This window comes from Cupressus sempervirens, chromosome 3, assembly GCF_028749045.1.
Source record: "Cupressus sempervirens isolate cs-2001-9-10 chromosome 3, ASM2874904v1, whole genome shotgun sequence".
Classification (NCBI taxonomy): Eukaryota; Viridiplantae; Streptophyta; class Pinopsida; order Cupressales; family Cupressaceae; genus Cupressus; species Cupressus sempervirens.
In genome coordinates this window covers 668646915-668662766 of record NC_143120.1, presented here as the reverse complement: position 1 = coordinate 668662766, position 15852 = coordinate 668646915, and the positions used below count along the sequence as shown (strand labels likewise).

Below are 15852 nucleotides of genomic sequence, written 5' to 3'. Positions count from 1 at the left end.
GTGTTTAGAGCATCCTTCCCTTCTAAATCCAAGGGTGAGGCACTCCTTGCACCCCCTTGACCTCATGAGACAACCTCTCTCCACAATGAGGTAGCATACTTAGAAAAGAACATCATAAGAGATTCTCCTTCCTTGTACTCCTTTCCTAACCTTACTAAAATTGATTGTTTCCTTAGGAGAATAAATAAATAATATGTTAAATAACATTTGCATCCTACATATCGAGCATACATCTCCTGCATACCACCGTTGAAGAGAAATGCTATAGCCTGCAATAAATAGCAATCTCTGGTCTGATCCACCTATTTTCCTAATTGGTGATGTCTGATGAACTGAACTGCTCCTGTGGATCAGTGCTTGTGATCCTTAGTTCAATGCCTTGCTTTCGTGCCTATCCTTTGATGCATCCACCTTTTCCCTATAGTGGAAGAGTCATGTCTCTTCAATGAATGGATGCTAATAATAAATGAAATCTCTTAATAAATATTTTACATGTTCTTCCTAATCACACCTTTTGAGGATCAGACTTGTTTCTAATTATAATCACTGCTTTTAGTGGAAATTATCGTTTCAACCACTGCTTTAAGCATATCAAGGGTTGTTGTAAAGGTATTGATGTTTATTAACAATTTTCAAGTTGCATTCACCATTACTCATAGCCGCTACTATAGATAAAATGGTGATGATTGCCTTTCATATTCTAATCACTGAACCTGTTTATGGTTACTCTTCAACTTAAAATACATTCTTCTATTTCCTGCCATAACTCTAACTCGTAAATCCTCTTTTATAACTTATCCTACCTTTCCTCGAAAGTAGGTGACATTTTATCATGGGTCAGCCCTCTTATCAAATTAATTACTTCATTATTCTAAAAGGTGTTATTATGCCCTCAGATAGGTCAGCCTTCCCAATATTTATTTTGTTTCTGCCTATGTTTTTGGGCAATGAAAATATATTTATTTTAAATCTGATATAGGTCAGCTCTTTATACAACTAACTCCTAAACAAATCATTTTTATGCAAATCAGGTCGTCCCTCACAGCTTAGCAGTGTTATAACAGTCCACCCTTCACAAAATTGTTGGTCCTCAAGAAATGTGAACTTTACCTAAGTCTTACAAAGTGAGGGTCCCTAAAATATCCTTGGAGATTTGTCATCTTTAGATCCTCAATGGGATATAATTAGCTTCTATTGTGCAACTCTGATATTAACATATATCTATTACGATATTAGATAGTTTCTATTTACTCTTCTCTTCCGTCTTTTTCTAATGGTCACTCTTTTGTAATGTTCTCATAAATTCTTATTCGTTATGGAAACTTTCTCTTTCTCTCTCAAAATGTTTCTATTTCTCTCTCTTTGTTCGTTATAAAAACATTCTTGTGTATACTTGTATATATAGATCATTTATGATTTTTGTTTAATAACACACTCATTACTTTTTAATTTTACCATAATATGGTATTAGAGCAAATTCTTGGCCTGTTCAGGAAAATTTTGATTTTTTTTTTAAATTATTAGTTCAAAATTTTTGAAATATTTGCCCGAGTGTCTTCAAAATTTGCATCGTTTTTTTTTCCTCAAAACCTGACTAGGGATTCAGCATCCAATTTTTTTTGCAATTTTCTTTGTGCAAAATCGCAAGTCAATAAAATTGCATTTTTTCCTCAAGATTGTGGGCATCTTCCTCCTATTGCAAACACATCTTTGACTTCTATTCGCATTTTCCTTATTTTTTATCAATGGCTTAGGCATTTTTTGGTCTTTTGCAAGCTTTTTTTAATCACTCACGGTCTCTTTTTCTGCAAAACACGTGAGTTTTATTGCCATTTTTAGTGTTTTTCTACTACGTTTTTGCTCAAACGCGATGCTTTCCTGACCTTTCTTGCAATTTATGCCTCCATCTTCTGCATTCTTCACCCTCAGTTCAAGGATTTTGCAAAAAAAAAAATTCAAGTTTTTAAATCCAACTATAGTTTTTTTGAAAACCCTCGATTCCCATGTCAGATTAACAAAATATTTGCATATTCCTGATGGGTTTTTGCAAATCTCAACTAGGTTAGTCTCGCTTGTTTTTGGGTGCATCATTTTCTATGCCTCAATTTCAAGCAAGTGGAATCAAAATCTGATAGTAGATTCTATCTGGGTTTTTTGAGCTCTTATCCAAGTGTCTTCAAATTTTTTGGGTCTTTCATCAATCCGACTCGAAGTTTGTGTCATTTTTTTATATTCACATTTTTTTGCATCGAAAAATGTGTCATAGCATCTCTCACCAATCTTCTATTGGAAGGCAGACAGCTATTCAACGGAAAGAACTATGACACTTGGAAGAAGAGTCTAATGATGATCTTCGAGTACCATCACCTTGAGGCGCTTGTTCTGGGTACCAAGACTCGTCCTACCACAATCGATGCTACTCAAGAGAAGTTTGATGAGCGTAATCGTGAAGCAGCTATGCTTATTAAGCTTTCAATTAGTGATGATTAGCTGTCTCAAGTGTAGTCTGGCAAGACAAGAAAGAGATCTGGACAGCACTGAAGGATCTCCACGAGACATCAGATAAAAGTGAAGCCTTCTTTCTGAAAAATCAATTATTCTCTATTATTATGGATGAGCGAAGTCCTTACAGGAACATATTCTAAAGATTAAGGACATCAGAGATCAGCTTGAGGCCATTGGCCACATAATGGAGGAAGAGGATATGGTGGTCATTACTCTGAAAAGTCTACCATCATCCTATGAGCACTTTATTGAGACGCTCAATATAATTGCAACTAATGTTGACCTCAAATTTCCAAATTTGTGCACCAAACTTGTGCGGTAAGACCATTGGACACAACATTTTGACAGCAATGCCCCTTCATCTTCCTCTAAACAAGCTTTTTCAGCCCAATCCTTTAACAAGGATAAAGACCCAACTCAATCATTTAATCAGTCTCAGAATAGCTCAAGAATAAGCAAATCTGGTGCAACTATTGCCACAAATTTAGTCATATGATCCAAGAATGCAAGACTCACATTCCTTCTGACCAGTGGAATGCAAGACTCGCATTGCTTCTAACCCCTTTGATCAACCCGAGGCTGCCTTTTACGCTTTTTAAGGACATTTTTTTTTGAAGATAAATTGACCATTAAGGGAGGGTATTACGATGTCAGATAATTTCTAATTACTCTCTTTCATCTTTTTCTAATTGTCACTCTTTTTGTAATGTTTGTATAAACTCCTTTTGTTCGCTATGGAAACTTCATCTTTCTCTCTTCTGAATGTTTCTATTTCTCTCTTTGTTCATTATAGAAAAATTCTTGTGTATACTTGTATATATATGTGTGTGTGTGTGTGTGTGTGTGTATATAGATCATTTATGATCTTTGTTTAATATCACATGCATTATTTTACCATAATATCTCTGTCTTTATTTTCATTGTGAGTTATCTCAACCAATGATTGGTGTTGTCCTGCATTTTGTCACCACAAAATGTTGGTAACAGCACGAAACTTTTTCAAGCTAGTTTCGTGTTTCTCTAAGCTTGAATTTGATATTCGATTGCTTAATGTTGATCGATTGATCCATTTCAATTTGAATATCAAGTTGTTTTACTGAAGGCCTTTGTCAAGTCGTTTTCGTTTTGCTTGATTTTTGAAGCCTTCACAGTTCGTTCTTTGCTTTTGAGTTTGTGTTTGCTTGTTTTTGGTCCTTTGAATTTGCTCATGTCATGCCTTTCGTTTTCCCCTTCGATTCGGTCTAACCTAGAGGTCAATTGGAGTTGTTAGTCAAGAGATATGGTCATTTTAGTGCCTCAAAAGTGAACATTTTAGGTGCAACAGCACGAATTAAAAAAATGATGTTATATTTTCATTTTGACATTCACTTTTTGAAAATATAACATTTTATTCACTTTTTGTTATGTTTTAAAGTTACTTTTCATTTAAATTTATAACTTAAAGTGACTATAGTGCACTTTATGTTATAATTTTAAGTTAAGTTACTTTTTAATTTTTCACTTAAAGTGACTATAGAACTATATAGCTACTTTTTAAATTTTTTATTTTTAATACAAATACTTATATAAATGTCACTTTAACTTGATGTTTATAACTTATACTGATTAATATAATGCATAAATGTTATTTTTGACCCATATTGTTGACATTTTTCTAAAAATAAGTGAAATGCATAACTTAAAAGCCTAAAAGTGGACATTTTATGTGCATATGCATGTAAAAAACCATGAAAAGTGGAAACTTTTCATGCTAATACATATGAAAATTCATTTTGAGGACCTTTTTCAAGTCATTACATCAAAAGCTTGTAAAAGTGGACCTTTTTGATGCAATGACATGAAAAATTGAGTTTTCATGCTTGTGCATGAAAAAGGTGAGATATGTTTATAAAATATGTAAGTGACTCCAAAAAGTGAGATTTTGGAGACTTGCACATTTTAAAATATGTAATGGGCTTCAAAAAGTGAGATTATATCTCAAGACATATTTTAAAAGATGCATTGGACTCAAAAAGGTTCTCTTTTGCTTTCCAACATGTTTTAAAATATGTAATGAACATAAAAATGTCCGATTATGTGAAGAAAACATGTTTTTGCTCCAAAAACCTCCTATTTTGATCATAACTTTTAATTTTCTCCATGAATTTGGATGAAATCAGTTGCATTCAAAACATTTTGGAGAGGTGATCATTTTTCCCTCATCAAAAATCAATTTATTGCAACCAAAAATGTGTTCAAAACTCCCAAGCTAGGGCACAATTTTGCAAAAAACTCCATAAATCTTCAAATTTGGAACATGTTTTTGTTTAGAATCAAATCATTTTGACCTTATTTGCTGATTCCATTACATTGTGATCATTATTTTGGTGTTAAAACACCGAATCATTTTTGCTTGGAGAAACACGTTTTTGGTTAAAATACCCGGAAAATTGGGATTTTAATCCACTTTTATGTGTTTTAAAGCAACTTTTTTGCATTTGGATCCATGTATATCCATTTGGGGAAGTCATTTTTGCATTCACAAGTCAAAAATGACTCAAAAACATGCAGTTTTTTGCCACATGTTTGCGAAAACGGCCCAGATTTTTTAATTAAAAAGTCATGTTTTTGTTCAAAAAATTGCATTTTCAACTCATACATTTGATCAAAAGGGATTGTTTTTTAGTTTTAAATGCATGATATTGTTTTTGGAGACCATTTATTTGGCACTTTCATGTCAAATCTGGCAATTGAATGTCCATTACATGCAAGTGCGGAAAAAGTCAAAAAGTTGTTTGAAAATCCGGATTTAAGGGAGAATTGCTCTTAAGACTATAAAACTTGATATTTTAGCTCTTTCTCCTTCATTTTTGGCACTTAATCTTCATGTAAGTGGACCTCTTCTTTCATGCATTTTAATTCATGCTTATCTTTGCTGATTTTATGCATGAAATCGTTGAATGGATGCCATTTGTAAGAATCTTTGCCTTAGAATGTGCATTTTTCCTTTAAAATATGAATTTCTCCTTCATTTTGATGTTTTTGGTTCTTCCCCAAATTCCAAATTCGAATTTCATCTTTGGAGTGCATTGCATATCGGCATGTTTTGAGTTGTTTTCAAAGGTATGTTGTTTTTCTTTTGTTTTGGTTTTGTGTGTTTGTTTGCCAGTTTTTCTCCATTTGGAGAAGTTGCAAGTTTTTTCCCAAAAACTTGTTTTTCCTTCATTACATATGAAAGCCTTATCATTTTTCACATTCCATTTCTATGTCATTACATCTCACATCTCATCCGACAAATGTGATTACATGTTTTTCACCTCATTTGCCATTCACAAATGCATGTAATCTCATTTTCCACTTCCGTTTTCATCCATCTCATTTTTCGCTTCCATTCGCATGACACGATTACATGAAATGTCATACATGTAATTGCATCTAAAAGGTCCAATTTTGACTAAAAATCACTTTTTGAAAAGTCAAAAAGATGTCATTTTCTCCTCTCCATATGCATTCACACCTTCATGAGCAAATACATGTTTCTATATCTTTCCATGCTTTTCATCTTAGCCTTCATCCGCATATGCATGTAAAGTGTATCTTTCACTCACACTTGCATCTCATGTCACCCTCCACCTTCCATTACATGTTGCATTTACATGTAATCCATTTTTTGTGTAATGAAATCTTGAAAGCCCAAGTCACTTTTTGAAAATTAGCAATTTCCATTTATATGCATTCCCATGCGCCAAGCACTTTACTTCAAAAAAAAAAAAAAAGAGGAGTTGAAGGTGCTGATGGAAAATTGTTCTAAGTGTACATCCGAACATCGTCAAGAAGGTTTTCAAACTGTCAAAGACTCCAATTTGTGTTGATCTACAAAGGAGAATTCACGACAACTTGAGCGAGAAAAGATGGATCACATCAAGTTTCCACATGATAATGGACAATTCATCAAAGAGAGCTAGAGGTTGTCAAAAGACGCAACACTATGGTTATCAACGTGAATGCAGCAGTACAAGATACAGGAACTCCCAATCCTGCTATCATCTAGGATTGCATCGTCAAGTACAAGGCCTTTCAGAATTGTTCTTTTCTCTTCTGTCTTCTTTCTTCTTCTTTCATGTTTGTAGTTGGAGAAGATGCATTACATGAAAAAGTGTAATTACATGTAATGCGAGTTACATGTGTATGTAAAAGATGTAATGCGAGTTGCATGTGAAGCTGCATGTAACCTTTTAGTTTCTGTAGTTAGACTTGGTCAAAGTTGGTTGAGTTGCTCCCACTTTTTCCTCCCCCTTTTTCTCAACTTCTTTGCCTATATAAAGGAGTGCCCCCTCATTATAAAATCATCACTATCTTTATGCAAGAGAGCTCTGGAGAAATTGTGCCAGCAAAACTTTGTTTGTGTAGCACTATTTTGAGAGAAAGTGAATACAAAGGAGCACTTGAGACTTAACTTTGATTAAGTGATTGTTATTTGTGTGAATTGTAAGCTTTGTCTATAATTCATTCAAGTTATCTTTGATTCGCACTATCTTTTGTCATTGATATTGTATCTTGTCATTGATAGAAAAGAGTTAAGAAACAATTGAATCTTGAGCTTTAACCAGGAACAATTGTGAAAATCCATAGCTAGAAGCTTTGTCTGTAGCTTGTATTTTCATCTTGATTCCCAAAATAGTTAGATTGTTGTTACTTTTAGGAGTCTTTGTGCCCTAATTGTAAACATTTTACCACATAGAAGTACAACAGGACTTAGAGCCAAACTGATACGTTTTGGCTAGCCTTTGAGTTGGTTAAAATTTATCGGTATCACTGTTTCCAGCTCGTGATGGAAGTGTAATTAGAGATTCACCTTGCCCATTATTCGCCTTACGAATAAGTGGATCCTTTCTTGAAAGTTAAGAAGAAAGGATAATAGTAACACCCAGTTTATAAATCTCTCAATTTATTGCTTACCTTGAGTTGATCCAAGGAAGAGTGAGAAGGGGGAGCCTTCCCTTTAAGGTAGCAGAGACTCTGTCTCACACGCTATGGCTGGTCATCCTATTTTCCGACTGAATTTTTAACCCAAAACTGTCAGTTGCAAAATATCCACCCAACAACTGGAAATTCGCAAGGCTTATAATATTAAGACAAGTTTTCCCTCATCAATTGTGATCATAAGGAACTGTTTTGGTTGGTCCTATGGATGTCTCCTTTAATCATAGCAAAGGTGTGCCTTCACACATTAAGATGAGAATTAGAAGCATGACACACATCTATGACCTCAAATGCAATAAATTCATATTATTTTGGTTCACTCTAGTTATTCTAATAATCTAGATCAACCAAAAATAAAAACCAAACACAAAGCATACACAATGAAAGAGCAAAGTATACACATCAATGCATGAAAACACGAAGCATACACAAAGTATACACATGAATATATACAAACACAAAGCTTTCATGTGAGTACACGAATTGTTAAAACCATTCTTATCGTCAAGAATGCATATCTTGATTCCTCTCTACCTTGTAGGACAGCAAGATCAATGCTTTGGTACCACTTGTATTGTCCCCATTTGAAAATACCCTAGTTGTTGCCTTAAATCAAAAATTCCAAGTAGAAAAAACAATAGAATAAAATTAGTTACATCATGTACCAAGTTGAGATCCTACAACATGCTAGGAAATCAATGAAACATAATCCACAAAATAGATTTTCCTTATTAGACACATTAAAAGTACACATCATTCCCACTAGGGTTAGGAACATTAATTTAATCACAAGATATACTTAATTTCTTGATGTAGTTCAACCATGGGAGAGCTAGGATAAACGACATATTTGGGTTCCTTGAAACAATCCCCTACACTTGGCCCAAGAGTAGATGTTATCCCTCTTGGCCAACGTGTTGCATTTTTCCATTCATGTAAAGAGTTTAGGTCCAAGAGGGGATACCATCACTCTTGTCCATCATGTAACACTCTGTCATCCATGTGAGAGGGTGTACATAGTGAGAAATCCAACAGACATTCCCCTCTTCCATTGCCACCCTTATGCTCCTCAATATTAGAGTCCCTTAACATAATGGTCAACCAAGGTTTAAGCTTGAGGAAACTACAATAGGATGTCCAAATTGTCTTTCCCTTCTAAGCCCAAGGGCAAAGCACTCCTTGCACCTCGTTGACCTCATGGTACAATCTCTCACCACCATTTAGAAGAGGACCTCATAACAGCTTCTCCCTCCTTGTACACCTTTCCTGACCTTGCCATGTTTGATTGTTTCCATAGGAGAATTAATAAAAAATTTGAGACTTTGGAGAGATTAGCAATTCACATAAGAAATAATGTTAGATAACATCTTCATCATCCACACTAAGCATACATCTCATGCATCACATTGTTTAAAGAGGAATGTTATAGCCTGCAATAAATAGTAATCTATGGTCTGATCCACCTATGTGCATAATTGTTGTCATGCATACTAAGCATACATCTCATGCATAACACTGTTAATGAGGAATGCTATAGCCCACAATAAATAGTAATCTATGGTCTAATCCACAGTTCCACCTATGTGCATGAATGTTGATGTCTAATGAATTGATCTGCTCTTATGGATCAGTGCTTGTGATTATTAGCTCAATGCCTTCCTAAAATGCTTATCATTCGATACATATACCTCTTCCTTGTAGAGGAGGAGTCACGTCTCTTCAATGAATGGACACTAATAATAAATGACATCTCTTAATAAATATTTTACATGCACTTCCTAATCACACCTTTTTAAGGACCGGACTTGCTTCTAATTACAATTGTTGTTTTTATTGGTAATTGTTCTTTTAGTCGCTATTTTAAGCAGATCAAGGGGTTGTCAAGGGTTTAATGTTTATCGACAATTTTCATGCTACATTTGTCATTACTCATAGTCGCTGCCATAGATTACAATGATGATCACCCCTCTTGTATTCTAATCACTACATCTGTTTATAGTTTATCTTTGCTTACGCCTTCTGTTCAACTTGGAATATTTTTTTTCTATGTCCTGCCTTTCTATCTCATAAATCCTCATTTATACCCTATCCTATCTTTCCTTGAAAGGTGGCATTCCCTCATGGGTCGGCCCTCTTATCATTTAATTTCTTTATTATCTTAATGCTAAATTACCGATGCTGGTTCTGATGTTGATGTGGGTGCGGGGTGCTAATGCACGAATGCACGGATTTTTCTTTTGGGGGATTCTGGATGTGTTTGGGTGTCCATATATAAATATATGTTCTTTTATTTTTTAAATATATATATGTGTATATTATAATTTATGTATGCAAAGAAATGCAAGAAATATACAAAAATAAACCATTCCATAGCAATTAGCATATTCAAATTGAAATAACAATAATGTCTAATTAGTAAATTACTCAAGTTCAAGATTCCAATGCAATTCAAATTACAAAATCAAAACATAGTTCATGGTTCAATGTTGATCAATCAAGAGTCGAGGCTCAAGGTTCACAAATCAAATTCAGTCAATCAAAATCATAAGGAATCTCAAAAAAATCCACATTCTCATCATCTCCTTCTGCTGCAACACTTACAAGTTTATTTGAACCAAACACGGTTCCAATTATGCTAGATGCACGTGTTATGATGTTATCAACATCATTATCTGTCATCACAGTAAGATCCTAAATTGTTGCATCCAAGTTTGCACATTCAAGGGCTACATCCCAAAGCTTGGTTAACCCTTCCTTGTATCCATCCTCCTTACATGACAAAAGACACGAGTTGGTATGTATATAAACCAAGTCCTCAGTTTTCTTTGAGCCCAACCAGTTGTGCTTCACCCAATGGATATAGGAGTGTGTACTCCAATTCCATTCAGAAGCAAAAGAACTTGCTACCTGGATAGTATTCACAAAATTAAACATACAAATGAAAAGAAAATTAAAGAGTGTTAAACACTAAATTGTAGAATATAAAGCTAAATAAAAAATTAATGAAAACTTACTTGTGAGAGGATCTTGATTGAAAAAGGTTGTAGATTCTTGAATGGTTGACCATACATGTACCACCATGTGATAGCTCCCATGTCATTTAGGTCATTTATTACATATGGAGTAAGTTTTGATCCTGAAACAAATAAGCCAAATTCTAGCCCCACCTTTTTGTGCATTTCATCATCTGGGAAGAGTCTTGCAAATGCAGTGTAGCACCCAGTAGCAACTTCTTCATTTGCATATGGTGCAACTCTATTTGGCATAGCAAGTATTTCCTAGCTATAGTACCTTGGAAATAAGGCATATGCAAGAAGGTGCAATGGGGTAGTCATCTTCTCCTAACGATGATGAATGATTGCCTCCACCTTAGTGCACAAGGCTTCACATTCTATGGGGTTAGTCTCATGTGCTTGTATGGAAAGCTTTACCTTTTTTACCATGGTGTCCATGCCATCGTACACATCCGCCAAGCAAAGTGCATCTATATCGGCGAAGCGTAGCATATTCATGATAGGCTCGATGAAATCCAATACAAATTGCACACGAGCCCACCGACGCTCATCCAAGACCATACCTTGTACCCCTGACCTTCAAGGCTCTCTCTAAATTTGAAGCCTTCCATACACCCCATTGGTTACAAATAACAATTTGCTCAATGTTGATCGCACCTTGAGGAATCATCTCTTAACAACAATATGAGATAGAAATCTAGGCTCAACAACCTAAGCAAGTTGACAATATGACAGCAAATATAAAGCAAAGTTATAAACAAGGAATAATTTGATAATTGAACATGAATATAAAACTTATTCAAAATAAATGAATAAATGTAACTAAGTAATTACAATTTTAAATTTACCTCCAACAAATCCAACTTGGAGAATGATTTGAATATGGATTGTGACATGTGATGGTTTGTCACAAACGTTTGTATCTCCTCTCCCTCTTGGTATATGTGCTTCAGCCAATCTATTTGGGTGCCAATTTGTTGCATGACCAAGTTGAGAGAGTGTATGATGCATGGTATCCAAAAAATATGGTCGTATCGAAACTCAACCAAAGCACCTACACTCCTACAATTCTTGGCATTATCTATGACCACCTGAACCATATTCTCACTGCCCACCACCTCTATTGCCGCAATAAGAATTCTAGAAATGAAATGTGAATCCTTAACTTGTCCTTCACAATCAATCGCCCTCAAAAACATTGCTCCTTTGGGGGACACTGTAATCACATTAATCAATGGTCGGTTTCTTCTGTCTTTCCATCCATCAGACACAATAGTTATACCAGAAGTTTTTCAAGATGTCCTAAGTGGTTGAAGGGCTTTATCTATAGAAACCTTTTGTTTTTGCAAAAAAGTTGTACACACCTTTTCAAACCCAGGACTAATGTAATCAGCTGGTGCTTTAAGGATGGCTACAACTATTTCCTTCCAATATGGCAATCTTACTAAATTGATAGGAAGACCATTGGCATAAAGGCAATGTGCAATTGCTTCATAGCAAGCTCTCTTGCCTCCATTTGAATGCTTGATCCAACGGACCTCTTTTATAGGTAAAAACTTCTTCTTCATCTTCCTCTCCCACTTCCAAGAATGGATGTTTGGAGGATGCAACATGATCGGTGGGGACATTCACTTTGCTATTTATAAATGAAGGTTTATACAAACTTGTTTTTTATTTGCTCACTAATCAATCAGCAGCTTCTTGCTCTTTTATAAATCCAGCTAACTAGGCTTCACTCATCCTTTTTCCATCTTTGTTTCCTTTGCACAATTTATTCCTTTACCAAAAGGGCCCATAAAATGAGCTTTGACTCGAGAATATGAGTTGTTGAATGGTTTATTATTATGACATACATTGCATTTCCAATGTATGACCCACCTCCTAAAACCTATGATAATCTTGTGGTGTGTCTCCATAATAGAGATGCCACATCAATATTGAAGTTATCACTTCGTTGACCTTGCCTTGCCACTAAACTTTGACTACCAGTAGTGGCCATTCTCGCACAATTAAAACTATGAATTTAATAAGAAAATAAAAATATTTAATTAAACTATGAACATCAAACATACATGTGCAAATATACGATACAAAAATACTAAAAAAAGATAACTAAACTTGTTCCTTCATTTCTTTGAAAAAATACAAAAAAACTTGGAAAAATTCTTCTAAACTTTAAAAATTCATGAACATCTCAATAAAATAGTAAAAAAGCTCATGAAATGGATCAAATGCTTATCTTAGATGCTTAGACGTCCTTTGTAGAAGCTATTAGACACCCTACGAATGATCCTCTTCAAAAATAATGACCTTGTTTTCAAAATGCCAAAATGGAGACCAAATGAGAAGAGAGCCCAGCTGCAAACAAAATGAGAAGAATGAGCAATGAATGGCCTATATTAGGGCCGTCTTGGGATTTGGGGCAAAAAGGAGACAAAATATATTTTTTTAAACAATTTAACACATGCTTTATTAAGTCACTTAAGTGACTTGGCGCTCAAAACAGCCAAATACTCTGCGGATTCGCCAGGATGCTCGACCAATGCTTTGTGGATGCTTTCCCAAGCATCCCACATGCATCTGCAGGCAAGGATTACGCTTCATGTCCACCTCTATGCAGAATCCATAAACATCGGTGCATCTGCGTGTATCTACACCCGAATCCCCCAGAAAACCAAACGCATCGATATCTTAGTCTTAATGTGATCATGCCCTGATATAGGTCAGCCTTCCAAATATTTATTTTATTTCTCCACCATCTTTTTGGGTGATTAACATATATTTATTTTAAAATCTGGTCTAGGTTGGCCCTTTATACAACTAACTCCTAAATAAATCATTTTATTCAAATCAGGTCAGCTCTCAAAGTATTGCTTAGAGTTTTATTTATTTTAATATTTTAATTTTTTATGTTTTTTCCTCCCTTGGTCGGCAAGCATCCCACACGCATCCGCAGGCAGTGATTACGCTTCAGGTCCACCTCTATGCAGAATCCAGAAGCACCAGTGCATCTGCGTGTATCCGCACCCACATCCCCCAGAAAACTAAACGCATCAATATCTTAGTCTTAATGTGATCATACCCTGATATAGGTCAGCCTTCCAAATATTTATTTTATTTCTTCACTATGTTTTTGGGTGATTAACATATATTTATTTTAAAATCTGGTCTAGGTCGGCCATTTATACAACTAACTCCTAAATAAATCATTTTATTCAAATCGGGTCAGCTCTCAAAGTATTGCTTAAGAGTTTTATTTATTTTAGTATTTTAATTTTTTATGTTTTTTTCTCCCTTGGTCGGCTCCTCCTGGCTGGGATATGACACAGCTTTTTGAGGAGGCAAGGCTTTACAAAATGGAGAGTTTCTTAATAAAGGTTTTGTAACAGAAGGACCAGCACGAAAAAGAATTTAAAAACAGATTAATTTGGTGTGTCCTGGTCCATTAGACCGCTGGATCTCATGGACATCATTTAAATCTCTTCATTCATTCAATTATGACAACAGTCAAATAATAAGCATATTAAACTCGATGCTTTGACTCAATTTTAGCATAATAGAACAGTTTGTTGAAGCTGGAACTATTGAGCTACTATTCTATAAAAAATCAACAACAGCTCAGAATTTGTTTAGCAGCCTCCATTCCTTCAAATTTTCCCTCTCAACTGTTCATGTGACTTCAATGTTTCATATAACAAATCTTCCAAAAAAAAATTGAAAATGTGCACTAAATAGCCACCGAGGAAACCCAAATATGTTAAAAGTGTGGAGTGTAGAAACTTAATATTACTAAGGATGGGAACGTCCATGCCCTCATACAAATGTTATCAAAAAGAAGAGAAAAATAGACATGGGCATTTTTAATTTACCTGCAGTAAGCAGTATACTCGATCTCCCTCGTGAAAGGAGGCATACCTGCCCCGATCGTCCAATTGACTCAATATAGCACTCACCCCCTACGATTTATTTGATTCCGTGAAAGTTGTAGAGAGATTTTAGTTTTTAAAACGGATATTTTATGAACGAGCTCAAAAAGTTACAGCCGACCGAAACATAAAAGATTGTGTCACCTTTTGGAAGCTTGTCTCACACCTACTGTTGAGGAAGGTTTGTGTTGGATCTCGTCGCGTCTAACCGGATGCCTTTCTATTCCCTCGGAAGGTATTTATATAAATTAGTATTAAATATTCTTTCTTGTCTGGTCCGCACAATAATGGCCGAGGGAGTTATGGAAGTTGGGTAGCACGAACTATCGACGTTGTCATAATACAAACAAATATCTTGATGGGAAAGCAAAAATAAAGAGGCATAAGTTTGGGATGCAAGTGAAAGTAAAACAAGTGTCATAGAATCTCTTATAGTTATATAGTAGTCTAGAAATAAAATATAAACTAGCACTTACATTAGAAGGTGCAATGTGTACACCGATAGTAGCATGTAGTGTACAATTTCTCTAACGTGTTAGAAGGGCAATCTTTTTTGTTGTTATTATTTGGTTTGGTAATTGTTGTGTTGATGTGTTGTTTTATGTGCAATTGATTTGAGCAATTTGTAACAAGTGGATACCATCAACCTGTAACAGTATGTTGAATTCTTTTCATTTTGAAAATTATATCATATCATGTACAAGAACTATAAATTTAATTGGCAATTCAGGGGCAACTTAATTTTTTATTGTTTGGTACCATGAATGTTCATATGAACATGTCTCCTTTTAAAGTTTTGCAATGAATTGTTCGTAGTTGAAGCTTGTCGTTGAACTATTTGTTGGCATCATTAAATTCTTGGAAAAAATAAAAATTTCATTACATGTACATTAGTTTGATGACGTACATATATGTATAAAATAAAAAATAAATAGTAAGCTTGCATACCTTCATTGTTGAAAGGGCAAGTTCTTTTAAGCGCATTTCTTCTTTTGTCCTTATGGCTATGAATGGATTGTTTTACATTTTTTAATATCTTTCAAAGGAGAAATGTGGATTAATACGCAAGCCCTTTAATGACTTGAGTTTGGAAATTGTTGTGAATGTCAAACATTGTCTTTCTGTTTTACCAATGTCAATTGTTGCTTTTTGCAGTGTAAGGGCTTGAGATTTGTGGATAGTTAAAGCCCAAGCCATTGTTATTGGTATTTATCTTCGTGATCCCAATGTCGAAGGAACTATTGGTATGACTTTTAGATCATCTATTTTCCAAGGTGGACTATTGTAATTATCGACCCTTGTCGTAACATATAGTGGAAGCTCTGGTGGTTTTGAATATGGGCTATAAATAATATCAGTTATTTCACCAAGTGCTCCATTTACAAGGCCTGCTTCTATCCATATGTTTATTGTCAACATGATGCATTGCCCTTTGCATATGAGGA

General features: G+C 34.8%; 1 protein-coding gene across 2 annotated transcripts in view; it reads right to left on the bottom strand.

Moving 5' to 3' along the window:
• LOC149568486 (uncharacterized) overlaps positions 1-14751 on the bottom strand; it is a 162966-nt gene extending 148215 nt beyond the window's left edge. The window contains exons 1-2 of one of the 2 annotated variants that reach the window (XM_089821401.1): positions 14552-14751; positions 14351-14437 (exon numbers count right to left, since the gene is read on the bottom strand). In XM_089821401.1, coding sequence (XP_089677527.1) covers positions 14351-14394 — 44 coding nt within the window. In that variant the 5' untranslated portion in view covers positions 14395-14437; positions 14552-14751. Of the gene's footprint in view, positions 1-14350; positions 14532-14551 lie in introns of those variants that run through there. The other variant, XM_089821400.1, reaches the window with a different exon arrangement.
• Positions 14752-15852: the final 1101 nt, after the last annotated feature.